The following is a 25,336-nucleotide window of genomic DNA, read 5'->3' on the forward strand; positions in this document are numbered from 1 at the left end:
GAGTTGCAGGTAAAATGGGTTTGTGGTTTTGAAATGAGAAAAACAAAGGGCCTGCTAGGATGGATGGAGCTTTTTGTTTGCGTGCTTTGTTTAAAATAAAACTTTTCTTGAATCTGTACCAACGCACTGACAGTAAAGCTCTTCATAAGGCAGGTTTCTGATAACATCCTTAAAAAAAAAAAATCAAGAAAGGGGGAAAGCTTTTCAAAAGTCACATTACTGGAAGAAATAAAGCAACAATCATACAGATATATTAAGAAACAGCATAAAAACAGTAAAAGTAACCCCACGTAACTGAATCTCCCATACATACCGATAGAATAGATTACATTTAAAAAAGGAAAAAATAAAAATGAAAGTGTGAAGTGCTTTGGAACATGGTTTCTATAACTCTAGTTAAGGGAGATTTTTGACTGTACTGACAAACCGCAGTTCTTGAACACTTGGAGTTTGTTTGGCATCATGTCAGCATGTTATTCTCATTCACCTTAGACTTTCAGAGGCGAAAAAATGAAATTGTGAAAGGGGTTGTTGAAATTCAAGCAATCAGGCTTTAAGAAAGTTCTGTTCTATGACATGTGTTCTGTCTGAATGTGTGTGTGTGTGTGTGTGTGTGTGTGTGTGTGTGTGTGTGTGCGCACGCGCGCGCAGTATAAAATTACGAACTAACATTTGAAAGAGACAGCAGTCTAAGTAATAAATTTTCAAAATGAAGAAAACTGTACAGAATGATTTTCAAGGCTTATACTTGACAATTATACATATTTTATGAGACAGTTATGCACCCTGTGCCTTTCTAAAATCATTGTTTTATGGAAGCAGTATCTCTATATACTAAACCAATCTAATGGCCTAAAAAGCATCATTTACCATCCAGCATAACAATGGCACTGCATAGCTTTATAATTTTTTTTTTTAACTCCTTCATTGATCAAATGATTCTTAACATGGCTCCAAACCAAGAATCAAACATCTATGCTTACAATATTTGTTCAGTATTTGGCACAGTGGAGTTTATTTGATATACCTTTTTTGCCCTTATTCTTGCTGAACATTTAATGCTGTTCACAACGCACATGTAAAGTCAGTCAGCTGGAAGCAGTTTGATACCCCTCCACATATTTAAATGCCTAGATAAGAGCAAATTCTGCTAAAAAGGTATTGAACGTGAGTGGTAAGTTATCAGCCCTCTGCAATTGTGCCGACTGTGGTGTGTCCACTGCCAGCAATGGACAAGGACCCTGGGAAGATCAGCTACTCTGCCAGCTGCATGGAAGCTACGTCCAGCATTTGGTTTGACATGCCAGGTTAGGTTTCCAAATGTCTGAAGGTTCACAATAGCTTCAAAATACAAACACAAAAGGAGCTTTCTGATTAACGATGCTAACCCTTAAAACCTTTCTGACATTTACTCCATTGGAAATGTGTCTGGTTTCCATTCCTGACCGGGGAAAACTCATCCAATGCAACCACTTTGTATTGCTTACCAGGAGGAATTTTTCAGAAAAGAAAAACATACATGCAAGATAAGCCTGAGCCAATGCTGTTTGAAATCAGATGAAAGTTTCCTCTTGATTTTGGCCACACTGGGTAAGACTGCAATTGCAAAGGCAAAGCCAACTCTGCTCGCGTGTGGGTGCCTCTTGAGAATTTGGATGAAAATTTACGAGGTGCTCAGTGCTGGCCAACCTCTTCTCCTATTACCCAGCCTTCCATAGAAATGTTATCTGCAAATCTAAGGGCAAAATATAGCCTTTAGGCAGGAAGATCATTCTACTCTCTTCACAAGGCTTCCATTGAAGTCAGTGGAATTTCTCAGGTGAAAAAATATCAGTTGTGAGTTGCAGGTTTAAGGTCAGTATTCCCTTCATCTTGTGCACACACACACACACACACACGCACACACTTACTGTAAAGAAAACATCCACCACACAATTTCTAGATTGCAAATTATATATATATATCTTTAAAAACTGAAGAGAACATAAACAGTCTCTCCATATATATATATATATATATATATGTATTTACTGAGTCACATATAATATGAAAAAACTATATTATGTAAATCATCATATTATCTCTAATTCTCCAACTGGCAATTATTTTTATAGAGACACAGTGCATTCGCTCTCCTTTTTAAAAACATAGTATGTGTCCTCATTGGCTTGGTAGCATATTAGAATGAAGGCGTATGGATAAAAAAACGCAGAGGATTAAACAGTCCCTTGAGTCACATTATGTTTGGGTGAATTAAACAGGATCCTTCCCCAAACTAGCATAAATAAATCCCCCCTCTGGAAAAGTGTCAGTGATTTAAGGGTTAACACAGGCTTGAAAATAATTTTAAAAAATCTTATTAGAGGACTACACAGACAAATATTTGGAATTCATCCCCCTTTAAAAATGACAGCACGTTTGGCAAGTGTGAGCAAATGTCTTGAACTTTACTAGATCTGAAAGATCTGAGCACAGCTATTCACAGACAACCAAGAAGCTGCGATCTGCAAAGAAGCCTTGGCTGGAAGGACTTTGATAACTCTCACTGCATTGCTCTCTACCTGGAGGATTTCCAGCAGCTTTCAAGGTATTTAACGCGGACTCATGGCTGGTGACAGTGTGACTGGCTAAACAACTCCAGCCCTCTTTCCCTCTTTGCCATCATTGAGAGAGCGCACTGGGTTTGAGCAGCGCCCAGACCAGCTAACCCGTTAGCCCATACTGCAGAAGTAACGGGGCTGCGCATATCCCCAGGGCACTCAGTGTCGCTACCACCTAATCCGTCATTGCCTTTATCGTCTTCCTCCTTTATGCCTCACGCCCAAGCCTGTCTGTTCGCTGAGCTCTCCAGTGAACCTCTGCAGCTACCGATGCTCTTCAGCTGTTTCCATCTTGGAAGCTTGTACTATCATCAAATGGGCTGGTACCCAGCCATAGCGGCGTTGTGTTTTCTCCATCACCCCCACAGGATTTCAACAGTGATCCCATTAAAAGAGGTGGTTGTTCTGAATCCTGGCTGGATCTGATCTTGAGAAAAGGACAAAAGTTTCCTGTGTTGCCGTTGTTGTTTTGTATTCCTTCATTCTCACTCTCTCTTTTTGTTTTCATTAAAAAGGACCCTTACATTATTAATGTAGTTCATCCATCCATAGTCACTATAAAACAGACTCCATATTTTCACACCACTCATGATCTTCAAGGTTATAGATAAATTTTGTCCTATGCGACTGATTTTGGGGCACCGAGTCCCGCCCCAGATTGTCTAGGGTGAGAGTAGAGGCAAAAAACTCACTAGTGCTGAGACCACCTTCATGGTTCTTGATGTATCTTTTATAGTTTTTCCTCAAGCACTGCCAGGTGGTTGTATACAAGATGAATGCAAAAGACTTCAGGGCTATAGCAATACTAACATACAGGTATCTATAGACCACATTGTCATACAGCGCACAGGCTCCTTGCTCGCCACAAAATGTGCTCCAGAACAGACACGTGGAATCAATTCCAGCCCCAAAGATCAGCGGAGGTGGGATAAAACCTGTCAAGATAAGAGAGACAAATCGTGCTTTTATGATCTTTATGATAAAGAGAAAGAGGACGTGATTGCAGTGAACAGAAAGAGAGGATACTTTATCAAGGTTAATGGCCCCAGACAGAGCCTGTGATTCTGTCTAATTTTTTAAGCTCTAAATCAACCTAAATAAAGTCTGTGGATATGAGGTTTTTTTAGCTTGGACTCAGCATTTATGGAAGTGATTCCTCTCTAAATCACAAACGCAGGGAAGATTTTTCCCAAGTTTAAGCCGCTTTTATTAAGCTTCTGGTTTGTCTTGTGAGACTGGGTGGAAGGGTAAACGAAAATGAGGGAGGATGGCCTTACATCTGCCTCTCTGTTTAGATACTGGTAACTGCTCCTCAGGGTGTTCACTTGTACGATGCCATAGGACTCCAACTCAGACTATTGAAATCTGCTGTGGCACTGAAATCTAGTTTTGGACTTTTCCCTGACACAGGGGAATGCTTTCTCAGGACCTAAGGAAAAGAAATAACAGCCTCCAATACAGGCTGAAGATTAAACCTGAAAGGAAGTGAAACTTATTTTGCCACTAAATGAAATATCACAGCAGGATTCTCCCACAATCATTGCCGTTAACTGCCTATGAGCATTTCTCAATCATAGTTTGTTGCAAGAGAGCTACAATCTTACAGCAATCATTCTGATCTCATTTAAGCAATAAAGGCAATGTTTTTCTTCTCTGCTTTTTCCCATCCCACAGGGATATTGCAGAGGCCCCTGATTTCATATCATGATTATCTGCAAATCAAGAAGCTTCACCCTGAAGAGAGCTCTGTCCACCTGCAAACAGTGGGTCAGCCACGCATGTTCCGGCTTTGCACTCACCTGCCAGCACACATGCACTGAGCATGCAGCACTCAGATGTGGATATTCTACATAATGCAAACCACTTCTCTTCCTTCTGTTATAATTATGGGGAGGCTGGAAGCAACTAAATCCCAGAAAAAACCTCTGATCAATAAAATCTCTGCTGGGGGTTAAGACAGGAAGCAAAGGAGAACGTTGTATCTGATGGAACTGAATAGCGAGTGGGCACAACGTACCGTCCCAAGCTGAGACTCGGCAACATTACTCCATTCTTAGGTGTGGTGATGACTGGGACTCTATAAATACATATATAGACAAAAAGATACAAGGGCTGCGGTATCTAGGCAAAAAAGTGTTGAATTTAGGATCAAGTTTCATCATTAACCTGGATTTTCAGGCTTAAATAAGATACCTTCCCTTAACTTGTCATGAATGTCCTCGTTTGGCTCATGAGAATATATCCTAGGACTACAGATAAATTGGTTGTCTTTACTGTTGCCTATGGGAACTGAGATATCTACATTTTATTCTGTTGATGACTAGAACTCTTCAAATTTTTTTGATCTTCTTTACAGGCTACTAAACGCATGAGTTAGGAAAGCCTGTGTAGGCTTCCGGCATTCATTTTAAACACTCATTAATAGCATGAACGTGGCAAATAAAAACAGACAATACAAAAGGAAGACATCCTTGTAGGTAGAAACACTTGTTCTAGTCATCACATCTGAAACCTGATTATGTTAGGGAAAAAATCACAGCACACAGCTCCCTGTTTGTTGCTTCAATGATTTCCAGACTAAGCTGGGTCTGTTTCCAAGCTAAAAGTTCTATTTATGTATTTATTTTTTAACCTGCAGACAACTGCAAAGTCATCCTGGGATTCAAAAATTCAGTGGGGCTCTTGCCAGAAGCAAGCAAACAGATTATGCTGCTGATACAGCAGTCGGGAAAGGATCCAGGACGCGTGACCAGCGCTGTACTGGCTCTGGATACTATGTAAGGGGGTAACAGCTAGATGTGGAAATGACTGAGGAGCCATGAGTTGCGTGCTTTCTGCACTAAGGGAAAGTTGCATTTGTATCATAGCTTTGATACAAATTTGGCTCATGCTTTGGGCTCATGCTTTATAACACATTGAGAGGAGTTGATACAAGGCTTTGGAGATGCACAGGCTGAACTTCAGAGAGAGCCATCATCCATGTCTCCTTGCTGGCTTCAGCTGGCTTTCTAGATCCTCAAGATAATTTGGTCTCTACATTTTGGATCGTTGCTGAAAAAGGCATCAGGTTTCGGTCACTGCAAGGCTATGCAGACTCCATCATTTCTCAAGTCTGGTACACACGATCGCTTGAAGAGATCACTTCTGTGCTGACAGAGGTAATGAAAAGGAATGCAGCTTAAACTGATGCTGCATCAGGTATAAAAGGAGCAGAGCCTGCGCTAACCTAAGCATTGCCACGAAAAGCCTGGGTGATATTTTCCCATAGAAACTGGAAGTTGCTTCTCATAAGACTTAAGGAAGGACTTATTTCACTGAATTTCAAAGCCACATCTATGAGAATGCAGGCACAGATGTGAAGACCTTAAAGAAAAATACACAAAAAAATTATCTTTAGCCTTTGGTGTTAAAGCTCGTTTTCATCAGGGGAACAGACAAGAGATTCACAGAAGTGACCCAGTACCTAAAGTCTCTGAAACATGGGAGTTGTGGGTCTGCTGGCACTGGAGACTGAAAAGTCCGTCTTGGGGAGAAACACTGCTTCTGTGACATGCTGGAAGAAGAGAGGCAAAGGAAGGTGGGCTTGTAGGAAAAACCAGAGGACCCCCACTGGTAAAGCAAAGGCTGTTCTAGGATGCACTGTAAACACTCTCTGGAAAGGCAAGCATTCAGGATCTTATAACACGCATAAACCCCTTTGCCATTCCAGACATGAACTGCCAATGCTGACAATCCCTGGTACAGTCAGGATGGAGTTATTAAGGATGTCTGTCTTGTGCTACTTGCAGAAGTAACTTTTCAGAGGGGTTTTAACTGCATATTTCCGATCCAGCTCAGAACTTGCCCAGATACTGGAAGCAGTCAGACAGAAATTTCTGGTTGCTAGTCTTTTTAGCCATAGCTTTCTATGTGGACGTAAGATGTTATAAGGAAAAGCCAGTCCATATCAAAGCCTCCTGCACAGTAGCTGCTGCCTTCAAAACCCTTAGGCTCTGACAGTGTTGCTTTACATTCTCTAAGAAACTGCAATAACACTTTCATATCAAGATACTATTATGTTTCCCTCTTGCAGCAGAATTCCTACGGAATGAGATAATACATCCAGGAAGATACCAAGAGAATTCAGTTGTGTTTCATATTATTACAGTGAATATTAAAGAGATTCAATCATGCTTTACCTCTTATTGCAAGATGTTGCAAAAATTTCTGCTATATATATATTTCATTGCAGAAACTGCAGGGCTTTATAAAAAAGCTGCCTCTGTCTTACTGAAATCTATTAGCTATGATTGCACCTCCGGGTCTCATACCTCCTATTTTTAATACTCTCCTTTGGTTCAAGAAGCAGCTATTATCACTCTCTTCTTAAGTCAAAGCTTAAAGGTGATCTCAAAAGCTTTTAAAAGAAATCAGTAAGGCTAGTCTCAAGCTTCAGATTGTTAAGGGCAAGATTTGGATACCTGTGCTTATACTGAACGGTCTTCATTTTCGATGGGTTTTAGCTACATTGCTGATATGCTCCAGCATGTATTCTCTTATTTCATGGAAATTCTCTAGTGACAGAGCAACATATAAATGTTTGAGTCTAAATCCTTACCATGGCTTCTTTACTGGAAAAAAAAAGGGTCTATTAAAACTAAGTTCAGGTATGTTTAGGTTGAGTGGAAGTCAAGATGCAGCTATCTCAGAAGGTTTCTCGCTTTTAAAAGAAAAAGAGAAGAGAGAGAAGAACTTCACCCTTAAGTACTTTTTCATGCACACACAGCCATCCTCCTCGCACGCTTGCCTGCTGACACGCCACATTCAGCCAGCTGAAGACAGGCCAAAACCCAAGAGAGGTATGGATGGCAAAAGAAAACTCTGTCTTTGCAAGGCTTGAACTGGAAGTGACTCAAGTCAACCGAGAAGCTTCCCTTAGAGTTATCCAAGCTTTGAGTAAGACTGCTTACCTACATCGAGCTTTTAGTATGAATGCAGCTACTTCCTCAAAAGCAAAAATAATCTGATTGGCTTTAACGTAAACTGGACTGGGACCATATACGCATGCCGTTCACTTTGTCAGCTAATAGAAGAACAAGGTTGTACAATGAAAATAAGATCATTTATTCATGCAACATGTAGCACCATGAGATTTTCAGCTCCCTCTCCTACTTCCCTCCTCACCTTCTGAAATGAAAAATATTAGGTCCAGAAGAGACCACACAAACAGTTGTTTAGCAAAGAAGAAACAAATAACCAAGTCCTAGAGCAGTACTTTGAAAAAATAGGATTTCAATTTACTGCAAGAAAAAATCTTCCTTGTGCCACCACTCTATACATAGACCATAAGGGAAATCTCATTTCCCGAGACACTCAGTGGGATTGGTACCGGACTAGACACTTCTCTCACGGTGCTTTGCTCTAACCCAGATGATGGTATTTTACTCTCCAGCCAATGCCGTTGATATCAGTGGGGGCATGCAGAGAACACACTACCTGTGTCCTGCCACCGGACAACGCGTGGCCTAAAAGCAAAATGGGTATCCACATCCCAATACGCAGACACCATGTGCATGACATGGTCCCACAGCATGATGGATCAGAGGGAATTTTGTGCTGAACCATTGAGGTAAAGGAGCTGAAACATAGGAGCTTTAAAGTAGGAGCCATTCCTTTAAAACGAGGAGGAAGGGGGAAAAAAACCCACAAAAATAAGAAGCAGATGAACAACAGGCAGGGGTCCAAGGTGTTCTTTTTCATTCAGACATGCGAAACATATACTGATCCAGAGGAACGGCCAAATGTATTTAATAGGATATTAACTCATAGGAGAATACAAGGACTCAGTCTGCTTCATTTTATGATTTCCTTTTCTGAGCGATCAGAAGGAAGGGACGACGCACAATGTATTAACATGGGCCCTATCCTTCAAATGACGGTGAAAATATGTATTCCTCTACTTCAGCAATACACAATAAAGGAGTAATTTTGCAAATTGCTGACACGTTAATAACAACTATAGGAGAGTAACTGGCTGTGTGGGTGCGTGGCACAAATGGTCACTTCTCATGCAACAGCACAATTTTTTCCATTAGCACAATTAAAATGGCAGGAAAAGCACATGCCTTTCTCTTTGGGAGCCTTGACGTTTTACCCTTCAGAGAGAGGTCGCAGATGCTGTTGCATCAAACCCCACTTGTAACAGCTACAGCATCTGACAGAAGGCAGAGTAGGTTTGCATGGAGTAGAAATACAGTTTCTGTGGGGGAGGAAAAATACAGTTTTCTGTGGGGGAGGAAAGAGTAGGAGGGAAGAATAAGAAATTTTTACACCTACCTAGCAAACGGAGAAGCAGGAAAAGCACCCCCAAAGCATAAGACTTGAGTTCGGGGCTCACAGTTCTGTAGGGAGAAGCGAGTTAAAGAGTGAAATCAATTCTTAGTGCTCTGCTTTGATTAACACATCTCTTGGTGATTCTTCGCTGCCAGCCAGGGTGCCACCACCACCCCTTCAAAAAGTCATTAATGGGGTTTTTCTTCTCTCTTTGCCTGAACTGCCTAGAGCCCCCAAAGTAATTGCAACTGTGGCCATGTGATAGGTTCAGGAATTTAGCTAAGTCATTAATAACAGCAGTTAATCTTGTCTTTGGAAGGGGAAAGATGAAATTCCCAACCCAGTAAATCATCATTTACAAATTCCCTACAATACTTGCAAGACTCCAGATGTTGTGAGTTGGTGGGAGAGAAATCATACTGTTCTGAGACTTCTCAGACTAATGGGAATAAGAGAGGGAAAGGACGATGATGGACCAAAAGGTTCAGTTAGCCTATTAAAACAAACCTCCTAGTGAGGATACGTTCATGAAGGCTAGTGTCAGGAGACGGAGTAGCATCTGAATTTGTTTTACACAGGAAAACAAATTTCTTTTTGCTTTTGCTACAAAAAGAACCCGCTCTACCTCATTAACGTTAGTCTTCAAAGGTGCTTTAAAAAATCATTCACGGCTTTCTGATTTACTTAGCTTAAGGATACTATTGGCCAAAGTTATCCTCTTGACGTAGGCTCTGTAAAGCCTTTGGTATTTCAAAAATCATTACTTTGGTCTGAAGTCTTACTAATATCATTTTATGTTCCACAGTATATAAAGGCTGGGAAAGCAGGACAGTGATCCCCATACAACTGGGTGCAGCACACACAGAAACCTACAGGCATCAGCTGCTTCTTCCATTATGTCTTTACTGGGATGCTGTAGTCAGCAATACGAGTGACACCCATGATGGAAGTTGTAGTCCCTGGCATAAATACCTTGGAGGGGAATAAGCCAGTACTGATAAAACTGCCAAAAAGAGTAATAGTTTTTAAGTTAAGAGGAACCATTTTGACCATCTGTCCTAATTTCACACATTACACAGGCCATATAACATCATACTATGATTCCTGCATGAAGCCTGTGACCTCTGGCTGAATTACAGCGGGGTTTTCAGGTAGACACCCATGCTCATCGAAAGACTTTATACCATGAAGTACCTACCCTTGGAAAAATGTTCCATAAATCAAATCCTACAATAGGATGGGAGGTGAAGGAATAATTTAGAGTTTATTTTATGGGGGAAAAAAATAGATTATCATGCGAAATATTCACAGTGGATTTTCAATCAGTGGTGGTGTCCATCCACCTATTTTTGTGTATTTAAGACGAATTCCTATACCTTAGGGTAAAAGTCGCCACCTGGGGACATCTGCTTTTCTCACTCACTACAGCAGTGAACAAACGATGCTACTAGACGATACATTTAATTTGTAGACACTGAAGTGAGGGCAAATGAATTTCACAGTGAATATGTTCCAGTGGACATGCCTCGGTTTCTGCTCACACGGTACCTACCTCCTTTTGGATGCTGGATGAACAGCATCAGAAGGCCTTTGGGCAGGAGGGAGGCAAACTTCTTTAATTCTACTCCCCACTGCAGCCCCACCAGCCTGTCTTTTCTGCAGCCTCACTGCTAGGTGATCAGTTACATCTGACAAAAGTGGTTTCAGCATAAAATCTGAGTTTCTTCTGAGTGACCATCTCAACCACACACTAGCACTCAAAAAAGGCTACTGGCCCCAGTGTAACTCTTGCTGGCCTGGCAAGGGGAAGGCACCTCCAGGTTGAGCACAACTACCCGGCTCATTTCAACTTCCGCGTGGGAGCTGAAAACGCCACTTTTCACTGCCAGGGCATGCTCATATGCCTACATTTCCATTTAGAAAAGTTTTGTCCAAGACTGTGGTTGCTTGGAGAACATGAGGTGATACATGGCAAAGAGCTCTTCCCTGTGCGTTTTAATTGCTACCTGTGATTCTGCAGGAAAGGTAGTTATGAATCTGGATGTGTGAACTGTTTATTTTATACAGCTGTGGGTTGAGTGTTTTTAATATTTCCTTCCCTTTTTTCTTTCCTTGTGTTCTCCTTCCTGGCTGGTGACTGGCTGATCTCATTTGAAGTCACATACTAAGACGACTCCATTCAGGATCCTACAGGTGCTGGCAATTTCCTTGCACAAAGAACCCTTCAAACCTCAAATTACATTTGCCACAATATTTAACATGAGAAATTTGATTTCCCTTTGGCAACTGTAGATACAAAGAGAGAAACGAACTAGTAGGTGAAATATCTCATTTTATATCCTGCAGGGAGACATGCCCTTATAGAGCTGTTCTGTCCAAGATCTACTCAAGAGTGTTTCTAATACAGACCTTATTGATTGAATTTTATTGGAATTTTCCAGGCTGCAGAATGGATCTGCTATTTGTGCCTCTGGTTATTGCTCTCAGTAAGTGACAGCCTGGACAGATAAGTAATTCTGAATAAACCTGGGCTTAGATGTATGCATATATCATAGGGTGAAGTGTTTCATGTGTCTGGAAATAACACAAGGTCGCCCATTTGAATAAACTACTTTTGTCCACCCATGCATTTTGGCTCAACTCAGAGACGTCCTTCATACCTTCAAGTTCCCTCTATTTTTTGGGCTAGGTCCAGGGTGAGAGAAGTTAAACCTCTAGCCAGGGGTGTATTGATCCAAGCTAGCCTTTGCCATAGTTTTTCTTTTTTTTTTGTAGTTTCTCTAGGTCATCTCTAAAGGTACCTTATTAAGCCATTACTTGCTCAGAACATGTGGCTGCAATTCTGCCACATTGTTGAAGTAGCACTAATGTCTTCATTGACCGGACTGGAAGCTGAACTTCTGTGTTTTCCCCTCCCCATGCTAATTCCAGTCTTAGTAGGAACAAGTCTCCTACCTTTCTTTGCAGTGTCCCTGTAGGGACCCTCTCGCTTTGCAAGTCCAGGCCATTCCCATTTCACCAAAGCTGAACAACAACAGTTCCCTTATTCCCTCTTTCTAGTGGGTCAGCATGGCATACACTGAACTTAGGAAGGCTATGCCATGGATGAACAAGGAGCCACCAAGCCGAATAGAGGCTTAGAGAGAAAATGGATTAGCTGACATTTGAAACAACTGGGCCTAAACTCAGACATCACAGATCGGACTTTCACATCCCCAACTCCCACCTGTGTGGCTCAGTGAAGTCAGTAGCATACTAGAAAGCTTGTACCCATAGGTCCTCATTTGCTGAGGACATTCAGACTCTTCTGACGACATGAGCAGCTCTTTCAAGGTCTCTCTACTGAGTTCTTAGTCCAAGGCCTGATTTTCTGATGGACTGAGCTTCCACCAAAGCCAAAGTGAACCGTCTGGGGACAGCCAGCACAGCCAAAAATGCTGGGACTGGGAGCTGTGTGGGGTCCCGGCTCTCTGCAGCTCCTGTCAGCCCCCCACGCCCTTCACAACATCCTGGTCTCACTTGCACCATCAGCAAGGAGCCTTTCCACTGGCCTGAAGCCACCTGGAAGTGCATCAGCTCTTCTGAGCATCACCCTTACCTGATGAGTATGATAACCGACGGCGTCTGCGCCATTGCCCCGATCATGCTGCAAACGCACATCACACAGAGGAATGTCAGGAAGGCCTCTTCGCAGCCGGGACTGGGGCATTTTCCAGGAACAACTGTAGCGTTTTCAGCTGGGAGTGAGCTGAGGCACGAACAGCCACTGAGATTCTGCAAAGGAGCACAGGGGTTCAGAGAAAACAAGACCCACGGGTCCCCAGCACTGGTCCTCTGCAATGATGACTCACCAGCCAGCAACTCGGAATTCTCTAATGGTCAATTAATTAATGAAGTGCTTATCTGAGGGGGTTTGGAAAGGATTTCAAAAGCACGTCAGCTCTGATGCACACTATCAGCAAGGGAAAGCCTTCCTTCGGCTTGTTTCTTTTCTTCCGCTCCTTTCAAGTCTCTCCCATAAATGTCACTGCAACAAAATTACTAACAAGTTATGCCCCTTTTGAGAAGAATAAAGAAACGATCTGTGTCCCTGCTACATGAAAGATCCCCCAATTATGGTTCTAATTACTTTCTTATTTACCTCTGTCTTCTTGGCTGTTATAATTAAATTGAAGCCCATTAAAAAGAGGTAAATCTGCAGCCCTGTCCTTGGCTGCTGATTCACTGCCTTAGTCCAGTGCCTGGAATACTGGGAAGAACAACACCATGATGTGTGTCACCAAAAGCTGGCCATCAAAGCTTGGTGGCAGAGACACTGGTGGACTCAAGCGCACTACATGGCTAATAAATGCCGTTTGGTTTAGTGGGATCTGTGTAGAGCTAAAAGCTGAAGCCAAACAAGATAAACTTTATCAATATGTGATCAGAAGGAAGGAGAAATGACCATCTCTCCAGCAAGAGCAAGATGTCAAAAGAAGCTTTGTTTGCTGGTCACAGATTTAGTTTTTTTTTCTTGTTTTCCAACTCACCCTCCTGAATTTCTGAGTCGGAGATGTCAACGCAATTAAGGCACACAATACTACCAAGAAATCCCCTAACGAATACAGAAGGAAATGATCATAAATGATTCATGGCTTATCTTCAGCAGGCTGCGGGGTTTGCAGGTCACACGTTTGTAAGAAAAGTAATGCCATAAAATAAAATGTATTAAAAAATAGTAAAATCTCCTTCTCTTCCCCTCTACCACATTTAAGCTGAAATTCCTTTGCTTTTCTGCTGGGGTTCCCTTAGGACCATACAATAGCATACTTTCTGGTTCGCTGCCTCCAAAGATAAGGATCCGTGGGGACACTACTCTAGCCTTTCTGACACCAATCTCTTTCTTCTGCATAGGAGTCAAATGATTTCCTTCCAAATAGCTGCACAGAGGGCAGAAGAGACCGCAGTGCAGAACTCCAGGAATGCTGGAGTAGACGTGCAGATGTCTTTTCGGCTGGCAAGTAATAATTAACGTAACAAATTCCTGTGCTGTGAGTCAGCCACCTGAAGGCTTTGCGATGGTGACAATTAGCACCACTGCAGTGGGTGTCTGCACCGTGACAATAGGGCAGTAATTTGTAATTCCTGGCTGTCACTGCAGTGCCTAGCTAGCATCCAGCCAGAACAGGACCCAGCAGAGCAAGCCTTGTCTTTGTCCAGGAAAGGATATACCTGTACTGAAATATCCTAGGACAAATTTCCCACCCTTTATTCCCGTAAGCCAGTTATGGCAACAGCTTACTGTGTTGGCCATCACGGCAAACACGCAGAATTGGCTGCTTATTCCCCACTGGGCCTCATCAGTGGGGAGAAAAAGAAAAAATTCTGGCAGTGGTAGCAGATTCTGCCACCCCTAGTGTGATTTTCCTTCTGGTATAGCAACCCACAAAGCAATGACACCCTATACGCAGGGCATGAACACCTCCAATATGCTTTGGGAATACTAGCGTATTGGGCTGCTGAAGTGTCAGGGCCAGGATCCCTCCCAGGAGCTGCCGAGCAATGGCACCGCACCACTTCTTTGCAGCTGCTGGCTTATCCTGTGCTCCTGACAAGCCTACCTCCATTGCCACAACTATTGCTTCTCCCCTTATTCCTCTTTTTCAATCATTTTGCACTGAGGCATTATCCCAAGGCAGAGCAAGTGGTTTGTACCAACTGCATCTGCTTGTTAGTGCTCTGTCTTGTTCTTACCTAAGAGATCTTTGATCTTTTATTATTGATATGCGTGATGCAACTTACAGACATCAAATGAGGCAACATCAAAGACACACTTTTACCTTCATCCTGTGAAGTGGCAGCATTTTGCTATCCATGCCAAATTGCTATCGACCCCCTGGGAACCCCCTCTAACCCCAGTGCCACTCAACTGCATGTTCATCACTATCTTCCCTCTGCCCAGCGTCTTGCACACTGACACCATGATTTTCTGTGTGTGCATGAATCACAGAATCACAGAATCACAGAATCGTTGAGGTTGGAAGGGACCTCTGGAGATCATCTAGTCCAACCTCCCTGTTCAAGCAGGGTCACCTAGAGCATATTGCCCAGGATCACATCCAGACGGCTTTTGAATATCTCCAGCGAAGGAGACTCCACCACCTCTCTGGGCAACCTGTTCCAATGCTCTGTCACCCTCACAGTGAAGAAGTTTTTTCTCAGGTTCAGATGGAACTTCCTGTGGTTCAGTTTCTGCCCATTGCCTCTTGTCCTGTTGCTGGGCACCACGGAGAAGAGGCTGGCCTCATCCTCTTGACACTCCCCCTTCAGATACTTGAACACCTTGATGAGATCCCCTCTCAATCTTCTCTTCTCCAGGCTGAACAGGCCCAGCTCTTGCAATCTTTCTTCATAGGAGAGATGCTCCAGCCCTCTAATCATCTTGGTAGCCCTCCGCTGGACTCTCTCCAGGAGTGCCATGTCTCTCTTGTACTGGGGAGCCCAGAACTGGACACAGTACTCCAGGTGAGGCCTCACCAGGGCTGAGGAGAGGGGCAGGATCACCTTCCTCAACCTGATGGCAACATTCTGCCTAATGCACCCCAGGATCCCATTGGCCTTCTTGGCCACAAGGGCGCATTGCTGGCTCATGTTTAACTTGTTGTCCACCAGCACTCCCAGGTCCTTCTTGGCAGAGCTACTTTCCAACAGGTCAACCCCCAGCCTGTACTGGTGCATGGGATTATTCCTGCCTAGGTGCAGGACCTTGCACTTGCCTTTGTTGAACTTCATGAGGTTCCTCTCCGCCCACCTCTCCAGCCTGTCCAGGTCCCTCTGAATGGCAGCACAGTCTTCTGGTGTGTTAGCCTCTCCCCCCAGTTTAGTATCATCAGCAAACTTGCTGAGGGTGCACTCTGTCCCTTCCTCCAGGTCATTGATGAATATATTGAACAAGACTGGGCCCAGGACTGACCCCTGGGGGACACCGCTAGCCACAGGCCTCCAACTTGACTCTGCGCCATTCACCACAACCCTCTGAGCTCGGCTGCACAGGTGCAGGATTTGCACCTTCAACAGCACACAGCATTTCAGGTAATTATGCACACAAGTTATCCACGCTAATGGGTTTTTAACCCTAGCTTCAGCAGGGAAGGAACCGGCTGCTTTCAACGCGAAGCCCTGAGACATCAGCACTGTAACGCCACATAGGAATTCACCTGTCTCCAGCCAAAAGGGAAATGGAGAAAAGCAATGGCATAAAACAAACAAGATGTACAGTCAAAGGCTTCATATGGCAGGGTCACTTACAGGAGAGGAATGGCTACAGAAAATTTCCTGAGATGAGCATGCCAGAGCTCTGCCTGTTGGCGCCAACACTTGTAACACTTTTCGGATAGACGCACCTCTGCAACTAGCTCAATAACAGAGAACAAATGTGTTCGCATGAAGAAGAAAAAACTAACTGAGCTACACACTGCTGTTAGAAATCGTCCACAGAGGAAAAGCAGAGGGAGGTGGTCAGAAACATCCAATGCAGTAAAGTTAAATAAAGCATTCAGAGAATTTTATGTCCCAGTAAAAGGCAACCCTCGGCTCATCACAAGCATATAACATCCACAAGACCCTCTAGACAGGTCATTACCTGGATTATGGGTTTAAAGGCTGGTTTGGCAGTTTGGCTTTGCCTCAGGGCCATTGCATGGCCAAACTGGTCCATAATTCTTGATAATGCCCTTTCCAGAGGATACTATTGCTTCATTAATTTGTGTTCAAAATGTTACTGCAAAAAAACAAAACAAAACAACAAAAAGAACCCCAAGATGATGACGGAAAGGCAAGATAAAAAAAAGCGAGCAAGAGAGAGAGGAAGGAAGAGCGAGGGTTTTGCTTGGAGGACTGCTGTTGCGGAGCGTGAGGGCAGGCAGCTGCACACTGAACAGGAGATGCTGAATTTTCACTACTGCGCTCTTGGAAAGGAGAGGTTTGCCCAGGACTGCACAGTGAGGCAGTCGTTCCTGCGCTCTGGACACGAACCAACATGGGTTTTATCCTTGCTCAGGGCTTGGTGAGCTGGTGAAAAACTATTCTGTGTTACCCTATACAAATGGGCCAGGCTTAACTTTAGGCTGAGCTTTACTTCATAATGCATTTTAATGCTAAAAGGCAGGAGCTGTAACAGTAAAATAAAACATCATGCATTAATTCACGTGAAAAACTGAAAGGCCACATATGTATCTGTTTTTCTATTATGATGACACACAGTAAAGGTTAAAAGTACCACTTTGCATGGTAGAAAAGGGTCATTTTCCCTTGTTCTGCCTTTGTGTGTGTGGCAAATGCAGTGGAAGTAGCATATTGTTAAAATAGTATTTTGCCTGTGACTTCAGTGGAGCTAGGATGTTACCAATGAAAGTGCAATGCAGGTCAGTAAATCACGGAGATCACGCTTGCTACTTGTTCATATTCCCCTTACTATAACAAAATCGAGGCTTTCATCTTGGAGTTCACAATGATTAAAAGTCTGTACCTCATTTGATTGTCTGTTTTCTGCGTGTTTTGCTTGACGATATTCAGCACAGAGATACAATTCAGAAGTTAATTAGCACTACTCATTATGTTTAAGGCAACTGCATTATTTTTCCTGGCGCAAAATAGGGAAAATAGCCTTTATTCTAGGGCTAAATTCAAAAATGCAAAAGAAAGAACTGAACTTGTTTTTGAATCAGAAGGACTTAATTTTCACATATTTTGTCAGAAAATAGCACAGTGGCCAAGGTAAATTGTAACAAAGCAAACCAGAGGCACTAAATCATCAGAGTAGGGATTCAGTGGCTGACCATATGCTAAGAACAAAATGCTTAAGTGTCAACCTGTAAGATCCCAATAATTCAGTCTCAGAGTAACCGCAGCTGTAGGTGTATATATTTAAAATAAAGAAGATTGTAAAATTGGCAAAATAGGCACTGTTAGTAACTGGACAATTCATTCATGATATTATTCATGAAAATGAAAGCTAAAATATCTAATCTTGTTTTTATACTGGCATTTTTGCTTCACAGTTAAAATCTTTTATATTTGCATTCTATTATTTTACATTTTCATTTAATGGCAGTTACCCAGACTCTGGATTACAAAAGTATAAATTATCATTCCTCTTTGTTCATATACACAGTAGGCAGCAAAAGAGGTGATAGCCAAAGAAATATTTTAACTAACGCTACTGCAGGTGTTTTCGCGTGCAAAACTCTGTACAATTTATATATCTGCTGTGCAACTTGCTGCTTGATTCCTTTCTCAGCCTTGTGAACCCTGTTCAATCCTAGCAATTCTTGTGCAATTCACAGCATCTATTTTTTCTTTGTTTAATTAAAACACTTCAAATCCATGCAATAAAACTCTTGTATCACCATAAAAAATTAATTAACTTTGGTCAAAGAGATTGATGATGTATTCATTAATTAAAAAGTGTGATTTATTTCTCTTTGGCTTCAGGAGAGTAGATTTCATGATATAATATTGACATTGCTGCTGACTAAAATACTATTTGTTTGGCTTTTCAAAATATCTGGCTGTACCATAAAAGATACTGTAAAATGAATACGATACACAAATATTATTTTCCTGCTCATATTGTAAGTTCATTCAACAAATGAAAAAGCGGGCTCAGTTTTACACATGGAGTTTTGTGTTTCTCCTCCCACGTGCATATGCACACCCGGCTGCATGTTGGAAGATGCATTTCTTTCAGTATGCAAAAATAGAAGTTGAATGAAGACTTTGCAAAATATAACCACAAGTTTTCTGCAGGTGTAAACTGTAATACACAGAGTTGGGAGTTATAGGAGTTGAATTTGGTGCTGTCGGAATAGCAGGCTTATAAGGTATTGTTAAGAATTCCACGTCCTCTTTACCCACAGGTGGTCTGGTTTGTAAGGGTTTTCTAAAGGAAATAAACTCTTAGATATAAAGAACTGAAAAATATAGAGTGTCCTTGGCTCTTACTTTGGATGGATTCTCACCTCTCCTTTTGACAGCTGTTCTTGCCATCACCTTGGAGCAAAGCAGGGAAAGAGATACAGCCTAGAGGAGGAGGAGACTCATTCTGGTTTGTGGGTGAACCCAGCAGAGTGTGGCCAGAGTCACTGGGCGTTTATACACCAGAGTGAAAAACGACAGTGGCTCACGACCATCCGAGGTGTGAGGTTAGCTCCTGGGAGCGTAACCGCTGCCAGCTACAAACAGACTACTCTACCGGGTACGCAACAATCTCACTTACTCTGCTCTCACAGAATCATTCCTAAAGGCAAGAGATGCTGAGAAAAAGCACACTCACCGTGCTGCTGCAGCCAGCAAAACAGGCAGATAAGTAGGTGACCCCGTCTGCCCCACAGACGGGAGTGAAGGAATCGGTTTGGCATTCACAGTTGTTATTGCAGGGGGCATATGGGTCTAGAGGTGAGGTCGGAGTTGAGCTGCAAGAGAAACAGAAATTAACAGGCAGTGCAATGGTATCAGTGCTACACAGAGGTGGTTATGAAGTGGATTAGTTAAGGTAAACAAATATACCACAAGCAGCGAGCAGGCTATCTGGGTCCTGGCACAAAGAACTCCAGGCTACAGTCTTTCCTAGGACAGGAATACATCGACCGCCATCCCTGCGCAACGGGAGATCTGAAGTGAGGCTTGGGCTGCCTTGTCTCCCCAGTGAGCAGCCCCAAGGAAACCCAAGGACATGCCAGGAGAGGTTACTCTCTGTTTCTCTAGAACAGTAACAGTGAGCAGCAGAAAGCCTGAAGTCTTCATCTTTGAGAGTCACCACTGCATATTCAAGAGCACCAGAAAATAAAACATAGAATAACTCTCTTGGAGTCCTGTCAACTCTACGGCGTACTGGGTGCCTCATTTCCCCCATTAAAATGTGCCTGAAGCCATGTGTGCCTCCTCCTCGTCATATATGAATTGCCAGGTGTCTAGAACTTGGTTCAAGAAATTCCAGTCAGGCACTTTAAAGTGCAAAGCAGTGACTGCCCCTTGCTCCCAGGAGAAACCAGTTGGTGCGGTGGAGCCAATGCTACATATGTGGCCTCAGGATCAGAACTGGATCTTGTGCCTTTCTAGTCAGTTTGGCTGATTTTAGCGAAATTCAGTTAGCTGCAGGCACTCAACTCCCTCAGGGAGGAGTGGCATGAAAAGCCCCAAAAGTGAGAGCACAATACGAAGTTGCCCTCAGTATACTGCTTGTTCTGTTTGATTGCCCATGGGCCACAGTTGCTTGAAGGCTGCTGACGTAGGGATAACAACAAGACGTTTCTGTTGGCAAGGTTCAGAGAGATTTGCCCACCGTCTGCCAGCTGGACAGAACTGGGGCACCCTGAAAGTCTCAGGACTCACTTGTTTCCATAGGGAACAGTAACTCCTGCCACAGGCCCAGTGTCACAGCCCAGGAACAGGAAAGACACGTAGCAAGCCGTGGACACCAGGTTCACGAGCATGGCCATCCTGATGGCTCCCAGAGCAGACAGGCTGAGCTTCTTCACCAAGAGGCCACCCAGGAATATGCCCAGGCATGCACATGGGATTGCTGTCATCCCTGCAAGAGGAAAAATTGGTTAGGAGCAAGTGAGAATGAGGCTCAGTGAACCACGCTGTTAAGGCCTTATCTTCCCAGCAGACAAATCTGTGCGTTACCATGAGGAAACCTCATAATGATCAGACTTTGGAGTAGCACCAAGCTGATGTTTGTTCATTTCGGTGTGGTGTTCTCAGCTGTCATCAAGCCAGACTACCTGCCACCAACACTGTCCATACCCATCAGTGGCAGCATTAGAGCTTCTCCGGGATGGCAGATTAACTCAGCAACCACCAGTCCACTCCTCTCCTTGCCTTGGGCACTGCACAATTAAACCTTTGCTGCTTTCTCCAGTCTTGTTTCAGCTGGTGTGGCCCAACAGAGAATGGATACAAACAGATATGCCGCCTTGCACAAAGGAACTAGGATCTTTCTCCAGTTCTCCATGCCAAAATTGTTGAGACTAGCCCACCCTACCCTAAGCAGTGGAATCTCCATTGCTTCTACAGGAAAGATAGTTGGCAGCCAAATAAACTGTCCAGAATTTCATGAGGTAATTAGAGGCTTTGGACAAGCCCTGCCTGAGATACTTCAAAGCAGTCTAATCTTCAGAGATAAGGTGATAGTTGCTTTTGAAAATATTAAGCTTTCTTTTTAGAATCTTCTTAAACTGTGAGATGCAAAAATCACTGCCAGAAGTGACTCACTTTCCATGCTCAGAAAGGCTTTCTCGCACTAAAATTACTTGGGTCCACTTTTATCCTTTTGCTGTCGGGTATACCTCAGACCTCATCTACCCAAGGTAAGCTCAGAAGCGCATCCAAATCCTGTCATTCTTGGACAAATGGCACCCGAGAAATCTGGCAGCAACATTATTTAAATTAAATAAGCTGTTACCAGGAAAGTATCAAAGTCTTCTCCCTACTGCTAGGTTAGAGACAGGACATGCTGTGGCTCATTGGAAATTCCTTTCTTGCTGACCGGCCAGGCATCTGCTGCCAAACCATGCAGCGGCTTGCTTTCTCCCAGTGGGTCAATAGCGAAATTGCTTTCCTTTGCTAAGTCTCTAATTTTCAGGAAACGTGTAAGAATCTAATATCTTTGAGACCTCTGCCCTCTATCAAATTCCATTAAAATTTACCAGTGAGTTCCTGTATTATTAGGGGAGGGGAGAGTGACGGCAGTGGTTTTTGTTTCCTTTGGAAAACCAGGCCAAAACCAAAAGGTATCAACGAGTTCAACAGGAAAATAAATAACCATCAGGAGAGCAGCTTGCAACCTCTTTGATATTAAAATCCATCTATTTCATGACTTCCCAGTTTTTGACAGGTCACTGCCAGCTGCCCATCTGGCAAGCTGCAGTTACAGACCATCCAAAATCAACATGCAGATATCTTAATTGGGTGCTACCCAAAAATGTCTGTCCTAAACAAATTGTTGGACCTCCCTGGGAATGAGCAGCAGGAGAAAATAAAAGGTCCCGCCTGTGCATCAGTGTCCTGACAGAAAAGGAAAGCTGAGAAATACACAGTACGTGGGAAACCACAGCAACGTGGCATGGTCAGAGAGGAGGATTTGAAAGACAACCAAGATGCATTACCTCAGCTATTTGAACTGCTGCTTGAAGTCCCACCACTTTCAATCCAAGAAGAAAGAAGGGACTCTCAGGAGAAACTAGGCTTCCCAACCCAAATGGAGCTCCTCAGATAAGAGCTGGCACAGCACGGCTGCGGGTCAGGCTTGGCAGCCTCCCGTAGTTACTCACCCAGCAGCTGGTTGGCGGATGAAGTGGTGAGGTTGAACTGTTGCTCCAGGTATTTCCCCAGGAAGGCGGCAAAACCAGCCACCACAGCGATCTCCATGCACGCCGCCAGGATGATGCAGGTGAAGACAGGGTTGGAGAGCAAGTGCTTGGTTACTTTGGGGATCACTAGAAGAAAGAAAAAAGGGAGATGGGTTTTCGTGCCAGCTCTCCTCTAGGCATTGGAGGGGCCTGGCAGCTCCCCCATAGGATGAACTCAGGATATTTGGACTAATTCTGCATAGACAAGCTGACTGAAATGTGGTAACACCAGAACAAAGGGAAACAGGCCCCAAAGTACCATCTAAAGATACAGATGCCAGGAGGGTGCAAAAAGAAGTCACGTATTTTGACATTTAAATTCACAGATGTTTTCTGAATTTTGGAGGACCAGCATTTTCCAATATTGCATTTGGGCTAAAAACCTTTCAGCTTTTGTTTCCTCCACAGGGAGGACAATCAAAGCCTGGTATTTTCTTTTTCCTTTTCCTTTCCTTGCCTGCTCCGCATGAACAACGCCAAGCTAGCCATTAGGTGCCATAAGGACCGTATTCAGGGCAACGCAAATTCTTGCAAGCTTTCAGCCACAGGTTAACCCCATTTGCACTTGGCCTTTCCTTTCCTGCTGTCTGGATTTGCTCTGCTTTGTTGTTCTCCCATATCACCAGCTCGCTTGCCGAGGGCTATCTCCTTGCCGCACTTACGGGTGCAAGCTGAAATGCTCCTGCTCAGCCTGTGGCCGCAGCCACTCACAAGCACAAGGACCCCCACTCCTGCGACAGGCACGTCAGCCTGTGTGCCCCCATATGCCGGAGCGATGCCATCCACACGGACCCCAGCGGCTGGACGGGGAGATGCTGAGCAGTTCTGGTGAGCAGCCAGCCACACACAGGCTTGTTTTAGCTTCACGAACGCTTGCTCCTTCCTCCCGAATCATTAGTGTCCAGAGTCCCCCCGACCAAGCCTGTCTCTATTTCCAATAAGCAAATACAAGTTACCTCACAAAGGGAAATCTGGCTAATGAATCAGAGAGCACATTTTCTACTCCAGCGAACATTTTAATTATTGCAGAGATAACACAGCTTGAAGAGGAGAGCGCCCCAGTATAGGACAGCCTTGCTTTGTCTCAATACCTGATGACTAATTTTTCCCTGAATTAAATGTGAAAATCATTAAGTTTGAAAATTACCTCTCTGAAGTGTAGTGAAGCCTCGGTGGACCCCATTTGCATTTTGAAAATCCATTCCCCACCTCCCCCTCCTGTGTATTTGGGTCTGGCAGATGACAGATTTCTCTGGTGTGGCTTCTGCTTCCCCTTAGGCCTCTTTCTGGTGCAAAATCCAATTGCACTGGCTTCAGTAAGTAAACGCACAGCTCTTTGTCAAGGCTCTGCTTGGGTTCCCTTGGTGGTTCTTTTCTGGGGCGGGGGGCGAAGGTTACAATTAGGCTTGATCTAATCTTTTTGGAAGGGACCGCTCCACTGTTTCTGGTCTCTTTATATAACAAATGTTTCTTCATGTGGTATAAAATCCTTGCTTCCTGAGGATTTGCTGAACATAATGATGGCGCAGGAGGCATAGTATTGTTCAGTAGAACAGGACCAAAAAAAAAAAAAAAAAGAAAAGAAAAGACAGAGAGGGAGGAGGAAGAGGAGGGTGGATTCAGATGCAGGTTGATCTCAAAAGCCACACGCTGCCTCTTTCAATTCTTTGGTGGCCACCTACAGAATTTTCCTTCCTGCCAGGAGAAGGAAGAAAAAAGTAAAGGTGGATTTGGCAGACTTGAGCTTAGAAAGCCATATTTAAGATATTACTGCCTGTTGTGCCACTGGAGTTCAATTTGTACAAGATTAACAGATTCCTTGAGGTGCAGCTTTGTGCCAATTCAAACACAAAGACACAAAGATACAAAGATCTATCCGCAACTTTATCCACCAAATAGTAACAATAACAGCCTGTCTTTTGCAGGAGGGATCCTGGAAACTTATTTCTGAATTTGGCAAGGCTGGTGCCGAATCATCATGCATTACCAAGGTCAGAATCATCTTTCATACTTGCTGAAAGAGAGCAAAGATTTTGCAGAGCTATGGCACCCTCTCATACAAGACAGGCAGCATCTTATGACTGCCTGGCCTGGCAGCACTGAGCTGTAAGTCCCTTCTCTTCACCTCTGCTTCTCCTCCCTGGCCATTTAGGTGCAAAGTCTCTGGGACAGATGCTGTCCTTCACCGCAGGACTGACCAGTCTCTGCTGTAACAGGTCGTTGTACCAGCTGCACAGCACAGTACAAAACCCAGTGCAAAGAATTCAAAGGCAATACAGGCAGATGCCTGGCAGCCTCCACCTTCTCATCAGCCAGGCCAGATCATTCCCTTTCATTTTCTAAGGAAAACGACAGGATGCTCCCCATAGAAATGAATCTCCTTTCATCTTTCTAGTGCCAACAGTTAAGATGAATCATTTGACACCTGCTGCTGCCTTATCTGTCTCAGTTCTTGGGGTGAAATACCTCTGGGAACAAGATTAAAAGTCAGTAGTGAAGTTTAAAAATCTCTCAGTAGAATAGAGTGACGTGCGTTCAGTTGTCTAGCATATGGTGCTGGGGATGACCGGGGAATGGAAAATGTTTGATGGGGGACAGCAAACCCCTGGGGAACACCCCAGCTAAGCGTGTCTCTTCTTCACTAGATACCAGGAGAAGTCAAGATAAACTTCACCCTGTACCTTGCTGACTCAGTCTGAATTTAGATATGTTCTTAGAAGCCCTCTCTGGCCCAAAAGGCTAGCCAGTATAAATCTGAGGTTTAAGTCCACTTGCCAAACTGGAAATGGGGAAGGTTTTTGCAGTCAAAACGGAGTCTCAAAATTCTTCTTGGAGAATCAGACACGGCAGAGAAAGAAGTCCCTCTCCATTGCTCTGACCATTCCTATCCCACTGGATGGAAAGAGGTGGCACATGGCTTTTGAGATCTCTCTCCAGCTGATCCCCCTCCTCTTCCTCCTCCCTCCTTTTTTTTTTTTTTTGTCCTGTTCTACTGAAAAATATTGTGCCTCCTGCACCTTCATTATCTGTGCT

General features: G+C 43.7%; 1 protein-coding gene across 1 annotated transcript in view; it reads right to left on the reverse strand.

Annotated features, from left to right (window-relative positions):
• Positions 1 to 2,042: 2,042 nt before the first annotated feature.
• Positions 2,043 to 25,336, reverse strand: part of SLCO3A1 (solute carrier organic anion transporter family member 3A1) — a 150,875-nt gene continuing 127,581 nt past the window's right edge. Inside the window, exons 5-10 of the mRNA XM_068958320.1 lie at positions 22,226 to 22,390; positions 20,283 to 20,481; positions 19,225 to 19,363; positions 12,511 to 12,686; positions 8,916 to 8,980; positions 2,043 to 3,535 (exon numbers count right to left, since the gene is read on the reverse strand). Coding sequence (XP_068814421.1) covers positions 3,156 to 3,535; positions 8,916 to 8,980; positions 12,511 to 12,686; positions 19,225 to 19,363; positions 20,283 to 20,481; positions 22,226 to 22,390 — 1,124 coding nt within the window. The 3' untranslated portion in view covers positions 2,043 to 3,155. The remainder of the gene's footprint in view (positions 3,536 to 8,915; positions 8,981 to 12,510; positions 12,687 to 19,224; positions 19,364 to 20,282; positions 20,482 to 22,225; positions 22,391 to 25,336) is intronic.

Source organism: Struthio camelus, chromosome 12, assembly GCF_040807025.1.
Source record: "Struthio camelus isolate bStrCam1 chromosome 12, bStrCam1.hap1, whole genome shotgun sequence".
Classification (NCBI taxonomy): Eukaryota; Metazoa; Chordata; class Aves; order Struthioniformes; family Struthionidae; genus Struthio; species Struthio camelus.